This window comes from Lontra canadensis, unplaced genomic scaffold (genome assembly GCF_010015895.1).
Source record: "Lontra canadensis isolate GAN:19392208 unplaced genomic scaffold, GSC_riverotter_1.0 scaffold7, whole genome shotgun sequence".
Classification (NCBI taxonomy): domain Eukaryota; kingdom Metazoa; phylum Chordata; class Mammalia; order Carnivora; family Mustelidae; genus Lontra; species Lontra canadensis.
Window position 1 is genome coordinate 26,627,901 of NW_022631001.1, and position 25,296 is coordinate 26,653,196.

General features: G+C 43.0%; 1 protein-coding gene across 5 annotated transcripts in view; it reads left to right on the plus strand.

The window, feature by feature from the left end:
* STIM1 (stromal interaction molecule 1) overlaps positions 1 to 25,296 on the plus strand; it is a 185,198-nt gene that overhangs the window by 17,544 nt on the left and 142,358 nt on the right. For 2 of the 5 annotated variants that reach the window (XM_032853258.1, XM_032853259.1), the window contains exon 2: positions 9,759 to 9,779. The exons of the other annotated variants lie outside the window; for them this stretch is intronic. In XM_032853258.1, the coding sequence (XP_032709149.1) occupies positions 9,759 to 9,779 (21 nt within the window). The remainder of the gene's footprint in view (positions 1 to 9,758; positions 9,780 to 25,296) is intronic. 5 annotated transcript variants of the gene reach the window in all.

Sequence of the window (25,296 nt, forward strand, 5' to 3'; positions counted from 1 at the left end):
GATGTGCTACTCTTTTGGGTTCTCTAGTATTGAGAATAGATGATGAGATGTTCTTAGGAGAAAGGAAGGAGAATGCATTCAGGACCCTGGGGAAACTGTGCTTTAGCTCAGATGCAGTACTCAATTGTGTAGAAGGACACAAGAAACACGTAACTAAACTTTCTCGTGTCTGTTTCTGTTCTAAATGGGCACAACACCTACCTTGTTAAATTTTATGAGGACTAAAGAAGATAACGTTTGGAAAGTGTTTTGTAAACTCTGAAGTCTGCTGGCGTCATGCTCATTGGCTGGAGCCGTTTTGTCAGTACTACAAGGAAGCTTTTGCTTTAAGGTTCGGCTTGCCATAGGTGGGAAGAAGGATGCAGACTCAGTGAGTACAAGTTGAATGCTGTCTGGGTAGCCTCTGAGAGGAATTCTTGTGAGGTGAGGGAAAGGACTGTATTCAGTCCTTCCATACGTACTTGTCGAGTCCTGCCTGCAAGTGGAGAAAGAAATGCGTGGATCTGCTTATTAGATGTGTGGTGTGCTGTATGTGGAGACAGCTGTGTTTGGGAAGGAACGCTCCATAATGACAGGGCTTTCGTGTGCCTTACACACTGCCCTATATTCACCCAAGGCTAGTGCTTGGCACAGAGTAGTCTCTCAATAAATAATTGTTGACAGAACTTAGAATCAGGCAGACTAGGCTCAGATTTGGGCTCTGTCCTTACCAGCCCCTTCTCTGAGCAAGTTGCCTCATCTTTCTGGGGCTCTGTTTCTTCATTTATAGAAGGGGACTAGCAGGGATGCCTGGGTGGCTCAGTTGTTAAGCGTCTACCGTCAGCTCAGGTCATGATCACAGGGTGCTAGGATGGAGTCCTGCATTGGGCTCCCTGCTCAGCAGGAAGCCTGATTCTCTTTCCCCTGCTCATGTTCTCTCTCTTTTTGACAAATAAGTAAAATCTTTTTTTTTTTAAAGATTTTATTTATTTTTTTGACAGAGAGATCGCAAGTAGGCAGAGAGGCAGGCAGAGAGAGAGAGAGAGGAGAAAGCAGGCTTCCTGCTGAGCAGAGAGCCCGATTCGGGGCTCGATCCGAGGACCCTGGGATCATGAACTGAGCTGAGGGCAGAGGCTTTAACCCACTGAGCCACCCAGGCACCCCGACAAATAAATAAAATCTGAATAAATAAACAAATAAAATGGGATTAGCTATCATACAGGATTATTGGGAGGATTAAAAACATTTAAAAGTTTTAAAAACATTTAAAAGTTGGGGGCGCCTGGCTGCCTCCATCCGTTGAGCTTCTGACTCTTGATTTCTACTTGGGTCATGATCTCAGGTCTTTGCAAGCTCTGTTCTCAGCAGGGAGTCTGCTTGAGGATTTTCTCAATTCTCCCTCTCTCTCTGTACCACCCCCCTGCCCCTGCCCAAATAAATAAATGAGGCTTTAAAAAAAAATTTACAAGTTTAACAACTTTTGTAGGAGTCCTAGTAAGAGTGCTCTATGAAAGATCATTTTCCTTTTTCCCTTCCTGATTTGCAAAGTGTGATGGAAGCACTGAGGGAAAAGCACATCTAGCCTGGCTTCACAGGTTTGATCTGACCATGCCTTCCTTAGGTATCAGATTAGAGTTATTGGTGTTATTTCTTCACAAAAGGAATTCCCTGGTTAGACGAAGCAAGGATGTGGTCATTAATATGCTCTGCTTCTTGGCATCTCCCATGGTCTTGGTGGGAGGGCGGCTCTTGTCTGTCAAGGCAAGGTAGCTTGCACTGCAGGTTTGTGCAGAAGTCGTTTCCAGAAAAAGCAGCTTCCACTGGGGAGTCTGGACTCACCTGATTTGGATTAAACTTTTACAGCCAGCCATCATTCCCTCCAGCAGGCCCTCCCTCAGTAATTGTTAGTTATAGCTTTGAAAACGTGTACTCAGCTTGACTTCTGTTCTGGATCAGTTGTAAATTCTCCCTGGACTTGGAGCAGAATGTGTTTGCTCGGGTTAATCAGGTATTTATGAGTTGACCTTTCCTGGTGAAAACCTAATTTTTTCCTCACGCCTGAGTGACTACAGCAGGCTGAGGGCCTTGTTCTCAGACATTCCCGGAACCACTGGAAGTTGCCTCAGGTTTGGCTGCCCTTGTCCTATGTACATGAGGCCTGCGCGGTCTGTCTGCCCCACAATCAGGGCGCCCAGCACCTTTCTCTTTTCTCTTATGGAAAGACACTGGAAATACCACTCCCCTGTCTTTTATCATCATTTTAGACTTCAGGACTTCCTCTTCTGGTTTAGTTTCATGGGAGGAATTGTCAGACCATCAGGTAGAAAAGGCTTCTTGCTTGTGAATTGAAGCCATGTGGCAAGAAGTGAGTAAAGAAGGTGTTCCTGGATGGGAGTGGTCCCGAACTGGGTAAGTTAGTTTGGGGCTCAGATGGGCCTGCTGACTTCTAGAGTCAGCAAGTGCCCTAGCTATGTCCTCAGTGCCCTCCTTGAGGGGCTGAGCATCACAAGGGAGATCTCAAATGTGGGACCTGGGAAAAGGGAGAGGGTTAAGGAAAGGAGCTAAGAAAAGAAAAGAGAACTTGGCTGAGCTATTGCCTCATGCCTGCTGCTTTAGACCAGTTATTCCTTTCATCGTCACAACAACCTTGTAAGTTTACCGATGATGAAACTGAAGCCCGGAGAAGTTAAGCAACTTTCCCAAGGTCACAGGGCTGGTGAATGATAATGGTAGTAGTTATCATCTGTTGTATGTTGGGAAGGCACCTACCTTTTTTTAATGTGCTTTATATAATTTAGTACTCACCACCAGCCTGTGAAAGATTGTTATTATTTCTGTACTGCAAATGAGGAAAGTGGGAATTAGAGAGTTTTGGTTGCTTCATGAAGGTCACTGATGTGGCAGTCAGTGCAGGGATTTGAATTCAGAGTCCTGTGATGGCAAAGCTTGTGTCTTGATGTTCATGTCACTGCAGACATAAGAGCTAGGATTCAAATGCAGTCGTGAGAGCAAGGTTCATGTCTTTATCCATCATGCTATCCCCCTAACTTCTACAGTGCCTGCCAAATTGTTAGTGCTCAACAAGTGTTTGCTGTCAAATCCAGCTCTGCTCTCTCCTGTTCTCCCTGTCGCCAGCGAGCGGCGTCTTGCCCCAGCCCCTTGGCCTGACTGTCTTCTCTCCACAGTCTGGCCTGACCCTGCATGTGCACTGTGGCCTCCCTGCCCTCCCAAAGCACAGCATCTGATCAGCACTGTTAGCCTTCTACTGCTTCACCCCCTTCCTGCCGTCTGCACATTTCTGCTGTCATCGTCCTCTAGTCCTATCTGTTCTTTTCTGTGTGGTGTCTCTGACTGATCCCAGAGATTCCCCTTTTGAGACTGTAATCTTCCAGGTCTGTATCATATAATTTGGTACCTAATTATCTACTCTTTCACCTTCTAATTGTTTCATGGACATTAATCTTCTCTCCAGCCAGCTGGTGATAGTCCTATCATAATGACCCCACAGTTACTTTGTGCTTTGCACTTTACAAAGCCCTCTCCTGTTCAAGATGAGTCTTTCTGGGGGCACCTGGGTGGCTCAGATGGTTGGGCGTCTACCTTTGGCTTAGGTCGTGATCTCCAGGTCCTGGGATCAACCCCAAGTCGGGCTCCCAGCTCGCCGGGGAGTCTGCTTCTACTTCTCCCTCTGCCTCTCCCCTTCCCTCTGCCTCTCCCCCTGCTTGTGCTCTATCTCTCTCACTCTCAAATGAATAAATAAAATCTTAAAAAAAAAAAAAGATGAGCCTTTCTGTTCATCACACCCATAACAAACCTGTGAGATATGATGGTAGGGGGTTATTATTTCTGTACTATAACAGAGAAAACAAATGCAAAAAGTCAGGCAACTTCTCAAGGTCATATAACTACCTGGGGACACAAGTGAGACTAGGTCTCAGGTCTACTGATTTCCGGATTTGTGTGTTGTTTGCCATTCCTTCCACATGAGTATTTGTCCCTGGCATTTCCCAGGACCCTGCCTTCGAGGGCCATCGAGGTGGAAGAGCTACATTTGGGTGTTCAGGAGGCTTGACTGGTGACCCGGGGAATGCTGGGGTAACCCGGAGAGCAGTTTCAGGTACATCTCCGAGGTGTCAGTGCCCTGGGTTGCTATTGCCTGAGAGAGGTTCTGACCCTGTGGCGGCCAGGGTTAGTGTTCAGCTGACAAGCCCTGATTTATTTTGCGTGGTCAGAGCATTCTCCCACAGATGTCCAGGAAATAGGGCAGGATGTGTGAAGCTGGACAATTTCGTGGTGTGGCAGTGGCGTGAGCTTGGGGAGCAAGCAGACTAGAGCTTAAAATCTGGCTTTGCTGTTGTTTATTAGCCACTTGGCCCTGGAGAAATCATTAATCTGTATGAGTCTTAACGCTACTATGAGAATGTATTTAAGGGCTACATGATGGCTCTTAAAGGAAGTATTTCTTGGTGGGTTTTACTGTCCGTGTTATTATAAGGGTAAGGCATGAGGAGGCTGAGGAGGACATGCCTGTGACCCTTGTAGGTTATTCCCTGTGGTGTGGGTGTGGGCATGATGAGCTGGAATATGGGGCCCGATGTCTCTAGTCTCTATTGACTGCTGTGGGCAATGCAAATGGCTTTTGGACAGCAGAGGGATGGCTTCAGAGTCAAACTTTGCTGGTAAAATCCTTGTTTTCCTGAAAAACGTTAGCATTAGAATTGTTGCTTGTGAAAAATCAAGAACGTATTCTTCTTTTTTTTTTTTAAAATAATTTATTTATTTAATAGAGAAAGCATGTGAGAGAGAGCACAAGCAGGGGGAGGGGGAAGGGGGAATAGGAAGGGGGATGGGCAGAGGGACAAGCAGGCTCCTGGTTGAGCAGGGAGCCCTATGAGGGGCTTGATCCCAAGGCCCTGGGATCATGACCTGAGCCAACGGCAGATGCTTAGCTGACTGAGCCACCCAGGTGCCCAAGAACACAGTTGTGATTGAGAGATTTCATTGATTTCTGAAATCAGGTGTTGCTCCAAATCTATTTTTTACCTAAAGATTTTATTTATTTATTTATTTGACAGACAGAGATCACAAGTAGGCAGAGAGAGAGGGGGAAGCAGGCTCCCTGCTGAGCAGAGAGCCCAATGCAGGGCTCGATCCCAGGACCCTGGGATCATGACCTGAGCTGAAGGCAGAGGCTTTAATCCACTGAGCCACCCAGGCACCCTGCTCCAAATCTATTTTTTAAATACTTCACTATTCTCCTTAAACCCCCATCATTCCCCAAAAGCAAATCAATCAGATTTAGATGATTGTGTGCCGACTGTATCTTCGGTCTACCTGGCCACCCAACCTCCAGCTCTTAGAGATAGCACCGCTCGGGACTGCTGCTTGAGGGGGAGGTCATTTGGTGCCTTTCCCTGCTCTCCACCCATGACCGGGCTATGCTGTAAGGAAAACAGAAAAAGTACCCACAGACCCTATTCATAAAGGAGTTTGCTTTCTCACCAGAGACTTTAGGAGGCCTGACACAAGAAATGACTAGAACACAAGAGCAAAGGAATATAACTCATTGCTAAAATGGCAGGTTTAGATGCATTGGGACATGAGGGCGGGCTTTGTGGAAAGGCAGGAAGGAGAAGCTGGATGGAAAAACATCAGTGGATTTGAGTTTTTTAGAATATGGTACCATGGGCCATTATTTTTTTTTTTTCCCCTAACTCAGGTGAAATTCACATAACATAAAATTAACCAGGCACATGTATGACTAAGTGGCATTTAGTACATTCACAATAGTCTGTAAGCAACATCTCTATCTAGTTCCAAACCATTTTTATACCCCAAAAGAATCCCGTACTCGGTAAGCCACCAATCTGCATTCTTTCTGTATGGATTTACTCTTCTGGATATCTCATATGAATGGAATCATAATATATGTCACCTTTTGTGCCCGGCTTTGGCTTAACATAGTATTCTGGAGGTTCATTTTTGTTTAGCATGTGGCATGTGGAATGAAGCAGTACTCCCTTCCTTTTTATAGGTAGCTAGTATTCCATTGTGTGTATATACCGTGATGTGTTTATTACTCTGTTGGCAGACACTTGGCTGTTTCTATCTTGTGGCTATTGTCAGTGGTGCTGCTATGAACATGTGTGTACATGTAGTTGTTTGAGTACTTGTTTTCAGGAGTAGAATTGCTGAATATATACCAGGAGTAGAATTGCTGGGTTGTGTGGTAATTCTATGTTTAAGTTTTTGAAGAACTGCCAAACTGTTTTCTAAAGTAGCTGTACCATTTTATACTCCCTCCCAACAGTATACAAGGGGTCCAATTTCTCTACATTATGACATTTGTTATTTTCTGTTTTTTGTTTGTTTGTTTATTTGTTTTTTCGATTATAGCCATCCAAGTGGGTGTGAAGTGGTATCTCATTGTGGATTTGATTTGCATTTGTCTGATGACTAATGATATTGTCTTTTCCTCTGCTTCTTGGCCACTTGTACATCATCTTTGGAGAAATGTCTATTCAAGTTCTTTGTCCATTTTTAAAAAAAGATTTTTATTTAATTACTTGACAGAGAGAGGAAGTACAAGCAGGAAGAGTGGCAGGCAGAGGGAGAAGCAGTCTCCCCACCAACCAGGGATCCTGATGTGGGGCTCAATTCCAGGACCCTGGGATCATGACCTGAGCTGAAGGCAGATGCTTAACCAACCGAGCTACCTGGGCACCCCTCTTTGTCCATTTTTTTTTTTAAGATTTTATTTATTTATTTGTCAGAAAGAGAGAGAAAGCACACAAGCAGGCAGAGAGGCAGGCAGAGGCAGAGAGAGAGGCAGGCTCCCCACCAAGCAAGGAGCCCGACGCGGGACTCGATCCCAGGACCCTGAGATCATGACCTGAGCAGAAGGCAGCAGCTTAACCCACTGAGCCACCCAGTTGTCCCTCTTTGTCCATTTTTTAATTGGGTTTTGTTCTTGTTGAATTGTGTGATGGTTAATTTTATGTGGGCTGGGCTATGGGATTCCCAGAGAGCTGATTAGACATTATTTCCTGGGTGTGTCTGTGAGGTTGTCTTCAGGAGACGTTAGTATGTGGATCGGGAATGAGTAAAGAAGACCACTCTCACCAATACCAGTAGGCATCATCCAGTCTCCTGAGGGCCTGAATAGAACCAAAAGGGGAGGAGGGTGAACTTCTTCTCATTGATTGAGCTGAGACATCCATCTTCTCCTGCTTTTGTACATCAGAGCTCCTAGTTCTCAGGCTTTAAACTTGGACTAGGACTTACACTATCACCCCACCACCTGGCCAAGACCCCTGGACTTGTTCTGAATCACCAGCTTTCCTGATTCTCTGCAGATGGCAGATCGTGGGACTTTTTGGCCTCCATAACCATGTGAGTCAATTCCTATAATAAATTTTCTCTGATATATATATCTATACATGTCTGTATCTCTCTTTCTGTCTGTATATACAGCCTATTGGTTATGTTTCTCTGGAGAACCCTGACTACTACAAATTATAAGAGTTCTTTATATATTCTGAATACCAGACATTTTTTTTTTAAAGATACTTTTGGGGCAAACCTTCCTAGACTTAAAAATAACTCACTTGTCTTTAAATATACCTAGACCTTTGAGGCACCTGGGTGGCTTGGTAGATTAAGCATCTGACTCTCGATTTTGGCTCAGGTCATGATCTCAGGGTCATGAGATTGAGTCCCACATTGGGCTCTGTGTTCAGCTGGGAGTCTGCTTAGGATTCTGTCTCTCCCTCACCCTGTGCCCCTCTATCTCCCCCCTCTCTAAAATAAATAAGTGAATCTTTTAAATACATAAACTTATTTATTTAAGATATATAAATAAATAAATTATTTGTTATATATATCTATATATCTTTTATATCTCTCAGCCTATGATCATACTTTTTCTTTTGTCTGAAATATCCTTCCCTTCTTCTGGTGGCTGAGATTATAATTGTTCTTCCCAGCTCAGGTCAAATGTTACCCCTCTGAGAAGGTTTACTAACCTCTTTCTCCTCCTTATTCCACTAGTTACGTACTCTTTGCTGTGAACATCTCTATAATGGTATACTTTTTTATTGTCTGCCTCAAACCATGAGAATATCTGGGTTCTTCTGTCCCTGTACCTTTGTGACTTAGCAAAATTACTTAAATTTTCAAGGTTAGGGTTTCTTAATGTATAAAATAGTAGCAGGAACTGCCTTGAGATTGTGGGGAGTATTGTAAGATTCAGTGAGTTATTGGACATTGAAAGTGCTTTCTTAAATGGTAAGCAGCATGATGCTTGACTCTGCCCTTTCTAAGTCAAGAGAATGAGTGAACAGTGTGGGAGCCAGTCAGATGTTTTCAACACCTGCAAGGCCAAAGGTGTTGTACATGAATGTTTGTAGTAGCATTATTTATAGTAGCCAAAAAGTGGAGATAACCCAAGTGTCCATCAACTGATGAATAAACAAAATGTGATATATCTGTATAATGGAATATCATGCAGCCATAAAATGGAGTACTGATACATGCTACAACATGGATGAACCTTGAAAAATTTTGCTAAGTGAAAAGACAATGTATTTTATGATTCCATTTATTGGAATGTCCAGGATAGGCATATCTGTATAGACAGAAAGTAGATTGGAGGTTGGTGGGGGCTAGGTGGCAGGAGTAATAGGGACTGATTGCTAATGGGTATGGGATTTATTTTAGGGTGATGAAAAATGTTTTGAAATTAGATCGTGATGATGGCTGCATTATTTTGTGAATATACTGAAAACCACTGAATGGTACCTTTATTATTATTTTTTAAGATTTTATTTATTTATGTGTGAGAGAAAATGAGAGAGAGCACATGAGAGGGGAGAAGGTCAGAGGGAGAAGCAGACTCCCTGCTGAGCAGGGAGCCCGATGTGGGACTCGATCCTGTGACTCCAGGATCATGACCTGAGCCGAAGGTAGTCGCCCAACCAACTGAGCCACCCAGGTGCCCCTGAATTGTACCTTTAAAATGGTGAATTGGGGGCGTCTGGGTGGCTCAGTGGGTTAAAGCCTCTGCCTTTGGCTCAGGTCATGATCCCACGGTCCTGGGACTGAGCCCTGAATCGGGCTCTCTGCTCAGCAGGGAGCCTGCTTCCTTCTCTCTGTCTCTGCCTGCTTCTCTGCGTACTTGTGATCTCTGTCAAATAAATAAGTAAAATCTTTTAAAAAAAAATGGTGAATTGTATGGCATGCAAATTATATTTCAATAAAAACAAAAATAACTTGGATTTGCTAAAAACTGTTGGTTTGAACACAGTTGTAGAAATTTATCATTTATTTTCTTTCTGATTGGAAGTCTTCTCCCAGGACTTCAGCCCACAAAGGTGAGGACTTACGGACCCCTTCCCAGTTTTAGATGTGAACCTGAACATGATTTGGGGCTCAGGCCCACCAGTGGGTGGGTGGGGGATGCAACATTGTCCTCCTTTGATTCAAGGGACTTTTCCTGCATTTGGCTGGGAGAATATGGATGAATCACTCCTTATAGTCTGAAGGATGTGGGATGTGAAGAGTGAGCTGTCATCTCTGTTCTGATGACATCTTGAGTATCACAGTTGTAGATCCAAATATAGGTGCTGAACCATTTGCCCTGAATTCTTCATGGAGAATTCCCTGGGAACCAGTGGAGAATAGGTAAAAAAAAAAAAACAGATAATCGAAGCTTGCAGGAGCAACCCGGTGAAACCAGGTGATAGACACCAGTGACAGATACTTTTTTCATCTTCTTACAGATCAGCTATTGAGAGCTCAAGGTAAGATTTTTTTTTTTTTTAAGATTTTATTTATTTATTTGACAGAGGGAGATCACAAGTAGGCAGAGAGGCAGGCAGAGAGAGAGAGGAGGAAGCAGGCTCCCTGGTGAGCAGAGATCCTGATATGGGGCTTGATCCCAGGACCCTGAGATCATGACCTGAGCCGAAGGCAGATGTTTAACCATCTGAGCCACCCAGGTGCCCCAACTTTCTTTCTTTCTTTTTTTTTTTTTTTCCTTTTTAGTCTGTAAACACTTATTGGTGGGCTCTCATATGGCCATTCCACTGACTGTGTCCTGAAGGAGTTCCCAAACTGACCCTGGAGGTGAAACAGATTTCTAGGATGCCAGGGGTCCAGGGAATGGTTCGGCCGGGATGCACACAGTCAGAGGAGGGAGAGATGGCTGTGAGCTGGGTGATGCGAGGAAGCCTGGGAAAGCCAGCCTGAACCCAAGGCTGGAGGACAGCGTACACTTGGGACAACAGGGAGAGCAAGGCAGGATACATTCTTGTCTTCGTACTTGCTGTCTTGTCAATGTACCTGCTTACCTTCACTCTACAGTAAACCGGCGTTTGAGCATCTACTCTGAGGCTGTCTTGGTATTGGACAAAACTGGAGACGCGGACATTATGAGATGTGGGACCTGCCTTTCGAAATGCTTAATATTTTGGGGAACACAGAGCTGGGAAGAGTTGACTCTAGTGTCATGGATCAGGGTGCATAACAGGCTTGGGCTTGGTGTGCAAGACTGTGGATGGACTGACTCTGACTTGGGATGAGGGAAGTCTTCGTTAGGCAGGTGTTGAGACAGGGCCTCCATAGAGGGACCTCTTAAGGTCATTGCCAGAAGGTAGAGCAGAGGTCTAGAGTGCTTCTTTGTCAGGTGTGGGCCTTTGATTTTGTCCTCAGATCTGTGTCCAGGAATAGCACCCTCCCTGCTCTCTCCTCCCTTCAAGCAATGCTCGCTGACTGTGGAAGGCCCTTCCCTGTCCTGCACTTGTTCCACTGCTGTTTTGGGAAGATGAAGCCTGAGAGGTGCCAGAGCTATGCCAGTTGCTATGGGGCTGGAAACAGGTGAGGCCTCTGGCCTGGTTGAGTTCAGGAGTGAGGGGTTTGTCCTCTTGAGCCAGCTTAAGGCCTGCCTTTGCTCTGAAACTGGATAAGTAGTCCACACAGCTTGTTTTTCATTTGGGGCTATTTTTAGCCCTGGAGCCCAGCAAGGTGGAATGATTAAGATGCTTTTGTCGGGTCCAAGCTTTTGCCAGATCGTATTTGCCAGGATATAGACCCAGCCATTTCCCAGGAGGTCAGCTTTTCCTAAAAGGAAGGAGCACTTTGCTCTCCTCTCAGTGGGTACTCATGGACACTCGAAGGTGGGTGTTCAGCTTAATATTGCAACCCAGGTCCTAAATGGAGATGCGGTAGTTTGGAACATTGCTGTATGGTCCCTAAAGCAGTTTTGAGGAACTCATCTGGATCCTTCTTGCATTTTTATGGTCATCACGATGGCCGGGCTCTACTCAGGGAGGGGCTCTTTAAAAAGGTCGACACCTGTTGCTGGCCAGGGACTCGATCTTTTTGATGCCAGCGCATCTCTAGGACCAACAGAACAGATAGCTCCTCCTTGCTCTACAGGCAAGTGACCCATCCGTGGTCCACGTCCGGTAGTCTTCCCGGGAGATCCCTGTTGAGTGAGTTCTTCTTGTGTGCCGGGCAGCTTGAGTGGGTCCCAGGCTAGATGCTGAGTTTGTACCCGAGATGCCCAGGACGAAATCAGCACAGTGCTGTGCACAAAAATAAATACTTGCAGTTTAGTACACATTGGTCTACGAACATAACAAAACCAAAACCAAAATAGTTTTTACAAGAACTCAGAAGGGTTGTGAGGAGGGAGCTAGTAGTCATTGGGTGCCTCTATGTGCCAGGTCCTGTGGTAAGTGCTTCCACATCTAACTCTCCATACATACTTCTGAGGTGATTGTTGTCATCAATATCTTACATGCACAGATGAGAGCTTCATTACTTGGCCACAGTCACTTTCTGTCAGCCTTACCTCAATGCTTTGCTGAGGATCTGCATCTTGGCATGGCAGGTGCCTGATGGACTAAGTGTGCCTCATTTTCAGTATTAGGTGGCGAGTGTGGTGAGTGGGGCTAGCGTGAGTCTTTTTGAAGTCAGCAGGGGTGCTGCTATATGCCTAGGCAGGGTGCTGATAATATAGATAAGGGTAATAAAATGTGTATAACCTTGAGGAAGTACCATCTCATGGGGTGATAGGTAAATAGATATTATAGGATCTAGGTATAAAGGAGCCATTAAAGCAAGGTGGGGCCCCTTCATTTTGTGAGGGGTATGGTGGCTGCCAGCTGTTATGGGGAGACCTTCTTTACCTGAGCTCTGCTCCATCCCTGCAGCTTCTCAGAGTGATCTTCCTCACTACTTGACCGTGTGTTTCAACAGTGTTATGAGTTTTACCTTGTAATTTCTTGAGACTAGATGCTCATTTTTTTCTTGCCACCACTTAGCCTTGGGTCGCTTAGCCACTCGGGACCTAAGCTGCCTTGTCTGTAAAATGAAGCTAGTGACAGATGTATTACAGTCTGAAAGCAGGGACCAAATCAGGTGTTGATCTCTGGAGATTCCCCTTGTTCTCCCAACCCTGTGATTTCTGTGATCAGACCTGTCTGGTCCTAATACAGGGCTGGGCATCTAGGGGGCTTGGAATTAAGTTTGTCACAGAGATTACAGAGAATATTTTATGGCACCTCAGAATTCTAATACTTTTCTGTCACCACTGTTAGACCCCGCAGCAATGACAGAAGCTCTTGGCTTCTCCTGGCCAGGCTCGTGGACTAAATCAGTGTTTCTAACCTGAAGGTAAGGATGTGACTGAAGTCTTAAGTTCAACAGGCTATTGCATGTACATATGTTTTCTAGTGTGGTGTCTTTCATTGGCAGCTGTGTCAGTTAGAGCTAGTGGTTTCCTTTTTGCTTCTGGAAGGCACGGCCTAAGCCATGGAATGGGACCCCACCCTTAGGATAGTCATTTCTTCAGGCACTGGGGCAGAAGTCTACAGCTCCATGAAACACTGGTCATACACAGTACCCACCTGAACTCTAAACTTGTAAAATAGTCAGTTTTGGTATAAGACTTGGGGTGGGGGTCCCAAGGTACCTCGCAGGAGGTCGCAGAAACTCTGAGCTACAGCTAAGTCCATCATTAACTCATCAGACAGTTAATAATAATAAAAATCATAATGCTAATTGTTACAATAAAAACACATGTATATTGAGTACTTCTGTGTTTTGTGCAATTATTATTTGTCTTACTTAATTCTCACAATAACCAGTGAGATAGATACTGATATTTTCGTTTTATACATGAGGAATCTAAGGTCACATACCTAGTAACTGGTGTAAGTGGGACTCAACCTAATTAGAGATTTAATGTTCTAAATCCAAGGCCCGTGTTTTTAACCATTGCACTACGCTTCTTCCCCAGTGATCTGGGTGTATGCTTATAGTTCTGTGGGCCAGGCTGCCTTGTTGGGAGGAAGGCGATGTAGTAACAGGTTGTCTCTTTCAAAGCACCTGAAAGAGTCATTTATTTTTGGAATGTGTGCTGAGTGCCAGGCACTGTTTAGATACCAGAGATACCAATTTTGTTAAGTCGTATTCAATTTAAAAAAAGTAGTATAGCAGAAAGTAGAGGGCATTGAGCTGGACGTACAATCCTGGCTCCACTTCTTACTAGCTTTGTGACCTTTGAATGGCTTACTCAGCTTCTCTTAAATCAATCAATATGTTTAAAGCTCTTAGAACAGTGCATAGCCCAGGGTGAGTGCTCAATAAATGTTAGCTATTGTTGTTGTCATTATGATTATTCTGTGTGTGTGTGTGTGTGTGTGTGTGTGTGTGTGTGTGTGTAAGTAGACTCCATGCCCAGTGTGGGCCCAGTGTGGAGCCCAATGCAGGTCTTGAACTCATGAGCCTGAAATGGAGACCTGGGCTGAGACCAAGAGTCTATGCTTAACCGACTGAGCCACCCAGGTGTCCTGATGTTAGCTATTATTAATACTGTTTCTAAATTGAGGGCTAATAAATAGATCAGACTGTGGGAATACAGTGGTAAACAAGATAATTTCAACCCTGACCTTACAGAGTTTATAGCCTAGTCAAGAAAATAGATCTTTAATTTATTTTTAAATTTATTTTTAAACACATGTTTAACAGTATGATGAGTGGTGGAAAGAAGTGCAGAGTGGTGTGGGTCACTGCAGAAAGGGACCACACAGCGTCTGAGGGCTCAGGAGTTTCTGAGTAAATGTCACACGTGAGCCCTGGGGTGGAAAAGGAACAGCATAAACTCCGGAACCTGACTGCTCCGCCACTTATCCATGCCACTTTTGGCAAGTTATTTAATTAGTCTGTGCCTTTTATCTGAATAATGAGGATAATAATAGTATCTATTTCACAAGGTAGTTATGAGGATTAATAAGTAATATTTGTAAAGTGCTTCGGGTAGTGCTTGGCATGTAGTAAGTAGTCTATAAATAGGTTAAAATAAATAGGTGAAGGACACTCTTTTTAAAGCATAAATCTTGGTATTCCTCTCTTTAAAATCTTATATTAACTTGTCCTGTGTTCTTTAATATTGCGAATAATAGGATGATCATATCTTCCTGGGATAGACCTTGTTTAAAAATATTTTTCTGGCTCTCTTTTACTCTCAGAAGTGACCATGTTTTGGGGTTCAGTGCGTTGAGCATCTGACTCTTGATTTTGGCTCGCGTCATGATTCCAGGATCCTGAGATCAAGCCGCACTTTGGGCTCCATGCCCAGGGTGGAGTCTGCTTGAGATACTCTTTCTCCCTCTGCCCCTCCCCCTGCAGTGCCCGCACGTGCTCTCTCTCTCTCTCTCAAATAAATAAATAAAATCTAAAAAAACCCAAAACAAAAACAGAAGTGACCCCGTTTAGACCATAAATTACATGGCCATTCACCAAAGTGACCTTCCGCATGAGGCTTTCCGTGGTCTGACCCCTTAGTATTGCTCCAGTCTCCTCTTTTGACATTGCTCTGCTAGTGCCTTACCTAAGCATTTCTATGGACTACTTGTCATCTCCAAAAGCCATGTCATATTTTATCTATCTATCTATCTATCTATCTATCTATCTATCTATCTATCATCTATCTATCTTATCTATCTATCTATCTATCTATCTATCTATCTATCTATTTATCTATTCAGTTTCTGAGCCTTTGTATGTGCTGTGCTCTCTGCCTGGGATGACCTCTCCCTTTTCCCTCATCTTTCTTCCCCTAGCACCGCCCACTTGGCATATGCATACTCATTCTTTGAGATAAACCTCAATTATCTTCTCTAAAGACTTAGACTTGCATACCCAGCTAGGTTGTTTATTTTCTCTTTTGTGCCCTTAGTGTAATTAGTATAGCTTTTCATTATGATTCTTATCACCATTGTACTATAATTGTTTACTTTTATGGTGTTCTACCAGATTTGGAGTTGGGCAAGGACTGAATACTCTTTATTTCATTAAAATAAAGTATTGAGTTATGGCATAAACATGATTAAATGAATGAAATGCTTGATGCATTTTTTTTAAAGATTTTATTTATTTATCTGACAGAGATCACAAGTAGGCAGAGAGGCAGGCAGAGAGAGGAGGAAGCAGGCTTCCTGCTGAGCAGAGAGCCTGATGTGGGGCTCCATCCCAGGACCCTGGGACCATGACCCGAGCCGAAGGCAGAGGCTTTAACCCACTGAGCCACCCAGGCGCCCCTTGATGCATTTTTATGCACGTATATACCTGTGTAACTACCACCTAGGTTAACATACAGATGCATTTCTGTATCTTTCGAGTCTGGCATGGTAGCTGGCAAATGTTTTCTGTAAGGGACCATATAGTAAGTGTTTTAGGCTTGATGGGCCTTATGGTTTTTGTTGAAGTGGCAGGTTGTTGCAGGAAAGCAGCCATAGGCTGTATGTAATGAACACGCATGGCTGTGTTACAGTAAAACTTTATTTGCAAGGACATGTATTGGTCAGGATTTGGCTGGAGGACCACAGTTTGCATATCTGTTATCTAGCACCGTGCCCAAAGACAAAATAGAAATTCAGTAAATATCTGTGGATTTACTGACAGAGACTTTGATCTTAGAAACCATTTTCTTGATTTTTCTAGTAGTGGAGCAACTTGTACCTGCAGTACTTTCGAGAAGTACATCTTGAAACAGGTTGCCTCTCCACAAATTGTGTTCCTAAGGGAATAAAAATGTCACGTCTTCCCACACAGTTTTGATGGCCTGTGGTCTCTGGTAACTTGGGGGTCCATGAAAGCAGTGAAGGGGTGTATTTGTGTAATCTCTCAGGCCATGGACTATGTCTTCTTCATTTTGTCTGTAGTGCCTGCCACAGGGTCTTGGAGGGGACACTTAGTAAATACTTGTTTTTGAATGAATAAATGAATGTAACTTGCTTTCAGTAAGCCTAATGGAAATTGTACATTTACTTACAATAGAAGTGTCTTTGCTTTTGGTTTTTAATTGTGTCAGTGCTGTGTGGTAACACTAGTTTGCTTAAGCTGATTGGTGCTTTGAGTGGCAGTTGATGACATCATAAACCTGTCCAGTGAGTGAATGACCTTGGACATAAGTATACAGCCAAAATAAGCAACTGGTAGCACAGCCCAGTGCTTGAATGTCTGCATGTTTACTTTCACTTTCTTCCTCATTAGTATCAAAGCCAAGATGGTGAGGTGTGTGATTTCAAAATATTCTGAAGCTTTGATAATTGTATATAGTTGGTTGAAATCTGGATCAGCATTTTGAAAAGAGAAAGTGGTGATATTAAATGCAGCTGAAAATGTTGAATTATTTCTCAATAAGTGTACTTTGTTTATACACAAAATCATTCAAAACATGAGGGGCTCTGGAAGGAAAATAGAATCTAAGTGTTGATAAAAAAAGATAGGTTTCATTATTTCTGAGTCAGAAATAGGCAGTTAAATTGTCATTAACGTGAAACATTTTTCCCCTGAGAGTGGGCCTTTATCACAAGTGCCTGGTACTTATTTATTTTTTGTCATTTGGTATTGGTAGTTAGAGACACCTAGGCTGAGGGTAAATTTTCAGTCATCTCTAGGGCACTTTCCCACTACTGCCTTCCTTCTTCCCCCTACACACACATACATGTTATAGCCGGCTAGGCACATAGGCACACCATTTAATCTTAATTCCTGATGCCTCTCATGTCTTCACAGAGTTTTATGTGTGTTTTCTGAAGATTCGAAGGGATTGGCATGAAGGCTGGGGTGTGATGGGGGTTGAGTAATGTCAGGAATAAAAGGCAAGTTATCTCCCTAAGGGGTCCTAACAATCATACATACTTTAAGAATACACAGTATTTTAATCTCTTACTTTATTTGATCCTTGTTGCTATTCTGGGAGGGAGGCCTATTTGCACAAGGGTTAAGAAGCTCAGAGGGTAACTTTTAAAAGATGTCACACTGCTATTAAGATGTAGAGCCAAGGGGCACCTGGGTGGCTCAGTGGGTTTAGCCTCTGCCTTCGGCTCAGGTCATGATCTCAGGGTCGAGTCCCGCATTGGGCTCTCTGCTCAGCAGGGAGCCTGCTTCCTCCTCTCTCTCTCTCAGCCTGCCTCTCTGCCTACTTGTGATCTCTGTCTGTCAAATAAATAAATAAGATCTTTAAAAAAAAAAAAAGATGTAGAGTCAAGATCTGAAGCCAGGTTCTCCTACTCAGGTATCTGTATTCCCTGTAATGCAGCTTTGGTTTGTGGACTGTTTTCTATGTATCCTAGGGTTTCCTAAGCTGCCTCAGGGATCACTGTGGGTGAAGTGAGTCACTGGAAGAGTTCTAGGCTTTACTTATATGTCTCAACCGTAGTCCCTCATACTCAGCTTATTTTAAATTTATTTTTATTTATTTATTTTTAAAAAAAGATTTATTTTATTTATTTGACAGAGAGACAGCGAGAGCGAGCGAGCACATAAGCAGGGGGAGCAGCAGAGGGAGAGGGAGAAGCAGGCTCTCCACTGAGCAGAGAGTGTAACGTGGGACTCGATCCTAGGACCCTGGGATCATAACCTGAGCAGAAGGCAGATGCTTTATGGAGTGAGCCACCCAGGCGCCCCTCAGCTTAATTTTTAACTTGAAAAAACTTTTGGGGTTGCCTGAGTGGCTTAGTCAGTTGAGCATCTGACTCTTGATTTTTACTGGGGTCGTGATCTCAGGGCTATGAGATGAGATGAAGCTCTGTGCTGGGCATGGAGCCTGCTTGAGATTCTCTCTTTCCCAGGGCGCCTGGGTGGCTCAGTGGGTTAAGGGTCTGCCTTTGGCTCCGGTCATGATCCCGGGGTCCTGGGGTTGAGCCCTGGGTTGGGCTCCCTGCTTAGCAGGGAGCCTGCTTCTCTCTCTCCCTCCGCTGCTCCCCCTGCTTGTGCTCTCTCTATCCCTGTTAAATAAATAAAATCTTTAAAAAAAAAATTCTCTCTTCCTTTCTTCCTCTACTACCCCCCCGCCCCGGCTTTTGCTCATGCACACTCTCTCTTAACAAAAAGCAAAAAAGCCAACTTTTTGTACTATGGAAAAATTTAAACATATTTAAAGCTAGAGAGGACAGGGGCATCTGGGTGGCTCCTTTGGTTGAGCGCCCCACTCTTGATTTCAATTCAGGTCATGATCTCAGGGTTGTGGGTTGGAGTCCGGCTTCACCCACCTGGTCAGTGGGGAGTCTGCTTGAGATTCTCTCCCTCTTCTTCTGCGCCTCCCCCCACCTCTCATTCTCTCTCTCTCTCTGTCTCTTAAATAAATAAATAAATCTTCAAAACAAAACAAAACTAGAGAGGGGCACCTGGGTGGCGAATCATGATTCCATGGTTCTGGGATCCAGCCCCTGCTGTAGGGCTCCCCGTGTAGCAGACAACCTGGTTCTCCCTCTCCCACTGCCACTCCCCCTGCTGTAATCGCACTCTCTCTCTGCAGATAAATAAATTAAAAAAAAAAAAAACAGGGGTGCCTGGGTGGCTCAGGGGGTTAAAGCCTCTGCCTTTGGCTCAGGTCATGATCTCAGGGTCCTGGTATCGAGCCCCACATCAGGCTCTCTGTTCCATAGAGATCCTGCTTCCTCCACTCTCTCTCTGCCTGCCTCTCTGCCTACTTGTGATCTCTGTCAAATAAATAAATAAATAAATAAATAAGATCTTTAAAACAAAAACAAAAACACAAAAAACTAGAGAGGGTAGTATAATGAACCTCTATGTGTCCATTACTCCCCGTCTATAATAATGTACTCAAGGCCAATTTTATTTGACAGAGAAAAAGCAGGAGAGCACAGCCGGGGGAGTGACAGAGGGAGAAGCAGACTCCCCACTGAGCAGGGAGTCCAATGTGGGACTTGATCTCAGGACCCTGAGATTACAACTGGAGATGAAGGCAGTTGCTTAACCAACTGAGCCACCCGGGCGCCCCTCAAGGCCAGTTTTATTAATCCTATTAATAAAGGAAATTATCTTTCCATCTGTTTGGATTATTTTGAAGCACATTCTAGGCATATTATTTCATTCACAAACATTATTGTGTGTTTCTAAAATAACTGTATTTGAAAACATAACCAAAATACCATTATCACACCTAAAAATATAACAGTAATCCTTTAATATCATCAACTAGTCAATGTTTAAGTTAATTTATTCATATCAGTGTCCAGTGAAGCTCTGTACATTGGTTGAGCTAAATCTTTTCTTTTTTTTTTAGTTTAATATAGTTCCATTTCATTATATTTGGTTTTGTTGTCCTTGCCTGAGGAGATAGATACAAAAAAAAAAAGTTGTTTAGACCAATGTCTAAGAGCTTATGCCTATGTATTCTTCTAGGAATTTTATGGGTTCTGGTCTTATATTTAAGTTTTTAATCCATTTTGAAACAATTTTTCTGTAGGGTGTAAGAAAGTAGTCCAGTTTCATTCTTTTCTGTATATTTGTTCAGTTTTCCTAACACCACTTATTGGAAAGATTTTTCCATTTTACGTCCTTGCCTCCTTTGTTAAAGATTAAATGACAATATAAATGTAGGTTTAATTCTGGACTGTTCTTCCCCCCCCCACAAAGATTTTGTTTTTTTATTTGACAGAGAGAGAGGGATCACAAGTAGGCAAGAGCGGTAGGCAGAGGGAGAGGAAGAAACAGGTTCTCCGCTGAGCAGAGAGCCCTATGTGGGGCTCAATCCCAGGACCCTGGGATTACAACCTGGGCCGAAGGCAGATATTTAACCAACCGAGTCACCTAGGTGCCTGTGGACTGTCTATTGTTGTATTCCATTGATCTATGTGTCTGTTTTTGTGCCAGTACAATACTGTTTCTATTGTTATTGTTTTGTAGTATAGTTTGAAATCAGGGAACAAGATAGTTTAGTATAGTTTGAAATCAGGGAACCTCCAGCTTTGTTGTTCTTCCTTTTTTTTTTTTTTTTTTTAAAGATTTTATTTATTTATTTGAGAGAGAGAGACAGAGAGAGAATGAGAGAGAAAAAGCATGAGGGGGAAAGGGGTGAGGTCAGACAGAGAAGCAGACTCCCCGCTGAGCAGGGAGCCTGATGTGGGACTCAATCCCAGGATTCCAAGATCAAGACCTGAGCAGAAGGCAGTTGCTTAACCAACTGAGCCACCCAGGCGCCCCTGTTATTCTTTCTTAAGATTATTTGGCTATTTGGGATCTTTTGTGGTTCCATGCAAATTTTAGAAATATTTGTTCTAGTTCTGTGAAAAATGCCATTGATATTCTGATGGGTTTGCACTGAGTCTGTGGATTGCTTTGGGTAGTACGGACATTTTAACAGTATTAATTCTTCCAATCCATGAGCATTATATATCGTTCCATTTTTTGTGTCTTTTTTAGTTTCTTTCATCAATGTCTCATAGTTTTCCATTTTATCAGTGTCTAACAGTTTTAATATCTTTCATCCGTGTCTTACTGTATAGGTCTTTTACCCCCTTGGTAAGTTTATTTATAAATTTATTCCTAGGTATTTTATTCTTTTTGATGCAATTATAAATGGGATTATTTTCTTAATTTTTTTTCCTAATAGTTCATTAATAGTATATAGAAATGCAACAGATTTTTGCATATTAATTTTGTATCCTGCAACTTTACTGAATTATTTCTTAGTTCTAATAGTTTTCTGGTTGAGTCTTTAGGGTTTTCTATATATAGTATTATGTCATCTGCAAATAGTGACAGCTTTACTTCTTTTCCAGTTTGGATGTATTTTATTTCTTTTTTCTGGTTGATCTAAATCTTGAGTTTCTTCTAATCCATAGCTTCCTCCCCTCTCTCTTTTTTTCCCTTTTCCTTGCAATTCTGTGTTGGAGAAACTGGGTTATTTGTCCAGAAGAGTTTCCCAGTTTCTGGATTTTGCTGATTATTCTCTATGGTGGCATTGAACATGTTTCTACGTTCCCCGTATTGTACTATAAATTGGTAGTTGGATCTTGAGGCTTCATCAGATTCAGGTTTAATCATTTTCTTTTTTTTAAGGTTTTATTTATTTATTTGAGAGAGAGAGAGAATGAGTGGAGGGGAGGGGCAGAGGGGAAAGCAGATTCTCTGCTGAGTAGGAATGTGGCTGGGCTTGATCCCAGGACCCCGAGGTCATGACCACAGCTGAAGGCAGACGCTTAACTGCCTGAGCCACTGAGGTGTGCTGCTTTTCTTTCTTTTTGAAAGGATGCCCAACTATATCTGGTTTTCTCTCTTTTTATAATGTTTAGATTGATAAATGGGTTCAGATATTGTCAATTTGATCTATTTGTTAAAATATTTCCCATCAGCTTTTTTTTTTAAAGATTTTATTTATTTATTTGACAGATATCATAAATAGGCAGAGAAGCAGGCAGAGAGAGGAGGAAGCAGGCTCCCCGCTGTGCAGAGAGCCCGATGCGGGGCTTGATCCCAGGACCCTGAGATCATGACCTGAGCTGAAGGCAGAGGCTTTAAACCACTGAGCCACCCAGGTGCCCCACCCCCCATCAGCTTTTTAAAAATTTTTTATTTTATGTTTTTTAAAAGATTTTATTTATTTATTTGACAGAGATAGAGAGATCACAAGTAGGTAGAAAGGCAGCCAGAGAGAGAGGAGGAAGCAGGCTCCCTGCTGCGCAGAGAGCCCGATGCGGGGCCCGTATCCCTGGACCCTGATGTCATGACCCCAGCGGAAGGCAGAGGCTTAACCCACTGAGCCACCTAGGCACCCCTCCCATCAGCTTTTTGCCTGATGATTTTAGGAGCCACTGATGTTTGCTACCTAGATCCATTATTTCATTAGAGATCTAATTAGATATTGAGAGTCCTAATAAATAGATTTAATTTGAACTGCATTTGAAAGAGAGGGTTACACTGTTCAAAAATAAAGTTTGGAGACTATTGGATTGTATAACTGGCTGCTCTCTAAGAGCACCAATAACTACAGGAACCAGGAACTCTTAAGTGGGGACAGTGACTATAACTTGTAGTACTTTTTAAACCTTTTTTACTTCCTCATGTGTGCTATTTTTGGCCTACATTCCTAACCAATGCAGCAGTTAAAGCCTTACAACAAAAAGGGCCCATATGTTTTAACTTTTAAAGAGCCGAATGGATGGACTGTGTTACTCTAGAGCCAGGCTTGGGGGAGGGAGCCTTAGGGGTGGAATGAAAGTTCTGCTTTAATGAACAAAGGAAGTGGTTAAGTCTCTGGGGCCTATGCAACTTCTAGAAGAGCCTGCAAAGTGACCTTGACAGTATCTAAAACTAGATACTCCAGTTAAGAACAGGAGGATTGATCCCTTATCCTTATTCTCTAGCATAAGGGGACTTTCTAACCTGTCCAAAGGGCCTTTGCCTGCTTAAGCTTCAGTTCTGTCCCATCTGACCTGTTCCATTCCCAGAGACTTGGTAGCTGTGTTTAAGGCTGACTCTCAGGAATCCTAAACTGATAACCTCAGGACAGCCTGAGGGCTCCTTGTTTTGGGCTCTGTTGTAAGGAACGTCAAGTGCAGGGACCTCTTAGCAATAGCTTTGGTTGATCCTTGGCTGGAATACTTGGCCAAGAGAAGAGCTTCTGTGGAGCACTTGGTGTTCTCTAGCCTTTGCAGAGGTCACTGGCAGACAGGCAGGGGAGCAAGGCCTTAATTAGCTAGGGACTGCTGGAGCTAAGCCGTTTGGGCAGTGTCTTAACTCAGCTCTTCCGTGGGACCGGCTCCTTCTCCTAGTGACAGTGCAAATACTCCCTCCTTTTACAGCTTTCAGGTCTCTGAGAGATGGCCCTTCTTTGTGAGCTTCAAGACACTTCTGTGTAGTACTGTTCAAGGCTGATTTTAAAAGCTGGTGCAGTGGAATGACAAAAATTCCTTCCCTCTGTGCAGTGCTTTTTCAACCACACGTTTTATTTCATTTGTTCTGAACCAGTAGTCTGTGAGTTGTAGATGAGGAAATTGAAGCCCAGAAAGTAGTACTTAATTAAGATTATAGCTAATTATACTCTGGATTCCCAGAGTAGAGGTCTTTCTACCAATATTTGAAAGACAAGGGGAAAGGAGGTGGATGGCAAATAGAATCAGGTAACTTTTATGTGCCAGGCACTGTATAAGGCGCTTAGCTTAGTTTTCTCACAACGTTATATGGTAAGAAAATTGTACTACTCTGAGCCCCAGAGTGGTTAAGTAACTTGGCCAAGATTATAGCTGAGAAGTGGCAGTGCCTGGATTCATCTATAAGTCTGTTTGACTTTAGAGTCTGTTTCTTTCTATCACTATACTGTATTCCTTGACAGTTGTTTTTCTGAGAAATGCTTACTGAGCTGCAGATGTGATGCTGGGTATAAAGGTTACAAGAAAGTATAAGATTCAGTGATCTCTGCCCTCGTGGAACTTGTAATTTTGGTGATGATTGACTGCTACATTAGAGGGAATGGGGACAAGAAGTAGATACAGGGATAGGAGGCAGTGGGAGCCCAATCTTTCATGATAGAGGATTTGTGAGATGAGGCTTCCCACAGAAGTAAGTACCTCAGCTAGTCTAGTGATGAAGGACATAGGCCCTGGGGTCAGTCTACTTAGGTCCCATCACTTGCTAGTAATACTTTGGGCAAGTTACTTCACCTCTCTCTGCCTACTTCCTTATCTACAATGTGGAGATAACCATATTATCTACTTCAAAGGGCTGTTGTGACGATTAAGATGAGATAATTCATGTTGAACATTTAGCAGATTGCCTGACACATAATAAGCTCTCATTAATTGTCAACCATTGTAATTATCATTGTCTAACCTGTGTTTTTCCCGTATGCAGAGCAAGTTGAGACAAATGAAGGCAGGTTCTCTTAGGATCTCTTATTATCAATAAACTGGGAGTTTATTTAAGCGATTTCAAAATATTCCATTGAGGCCTAAGATTCTGTCAAAATAAAAACTGACACCTAGTTCTTTCCAGGAGGGCAGCTCTTTGTATCTGGTGGCAGCTGAATGGGGAATGTCCCCATTCCCTCTATCATAGTAATGAGCAGTACCAAATTATGAGTTCAGTGAGTGCAGACATTACTTAATCTTACACTTCCTTATATCCCTGGTACCTAGCATTGCATCTGCAGCTCAGTAAAGATTTTTTTTGAGTAAACAACTGTCAAGGAATATAGTATAATGATAGAAAGATACAGGCTTTAAAGTTAGCAGGCAGATCTGAATCCAGGTTGACTTTCTCCCAAGCTGCTTGTGCTCGAGAAAGTAATGTAATTTTAGTTGTCCAAGTCCAGTTCCTGTTTAGTGTCCTGTCCATTTGGGGAACTGTGGAATAATAGTACCTTTATACATTTGTACACTGCATTCTTTTAAAATAAGTTCTTTAAAAGTAAATTAAAAAATAAAATCAACATCCTTCAGAATATCACTCTCATATGAAGACAATAGGTATTACTCTAAGAGACATTTGAGGTCAGGTTTGGAAAGTCTAGGAGCCTTTAATATGATAAGGAAAGGTATCTAGGGTTTCCTACAGTTTTTTGTTTGTTTAAGCTTGAACTCATGACCCTGAGATCAAGAGTCCCATGCTCTGGACTGAGCCAGCCAGGTGCCTCTCCTGTTTTTTTTTTTTTTTAATTTATTATGAAATTTCCACCCTTCTCCCTGCTCCCTACCCCCAAACTCCAAATAAACCCATGTATCGACATTACATAAGACACTCATGATTCACAGAACCCAGTTAGGTAAATGAGCACAAAGTGGCTTCCTGCTTTTCTGTTAGTAAAGTTTGGAAGAGTTGAATGGCAACCTGTCCTGTGGTTGGCAAGGTAACTCCAGGACTCCCTTTCTTTTCACAGACTGGGTTGTTGCTATAGAAAGTTGGAGATCTTGGTTAATCCACCAATCCCTGTTTATGTCCCAGAATCAGTGTAGGAGATTTAGCTAATTGAGCATCTATAGTTGGCTTAGTCTTTTGCTTCTG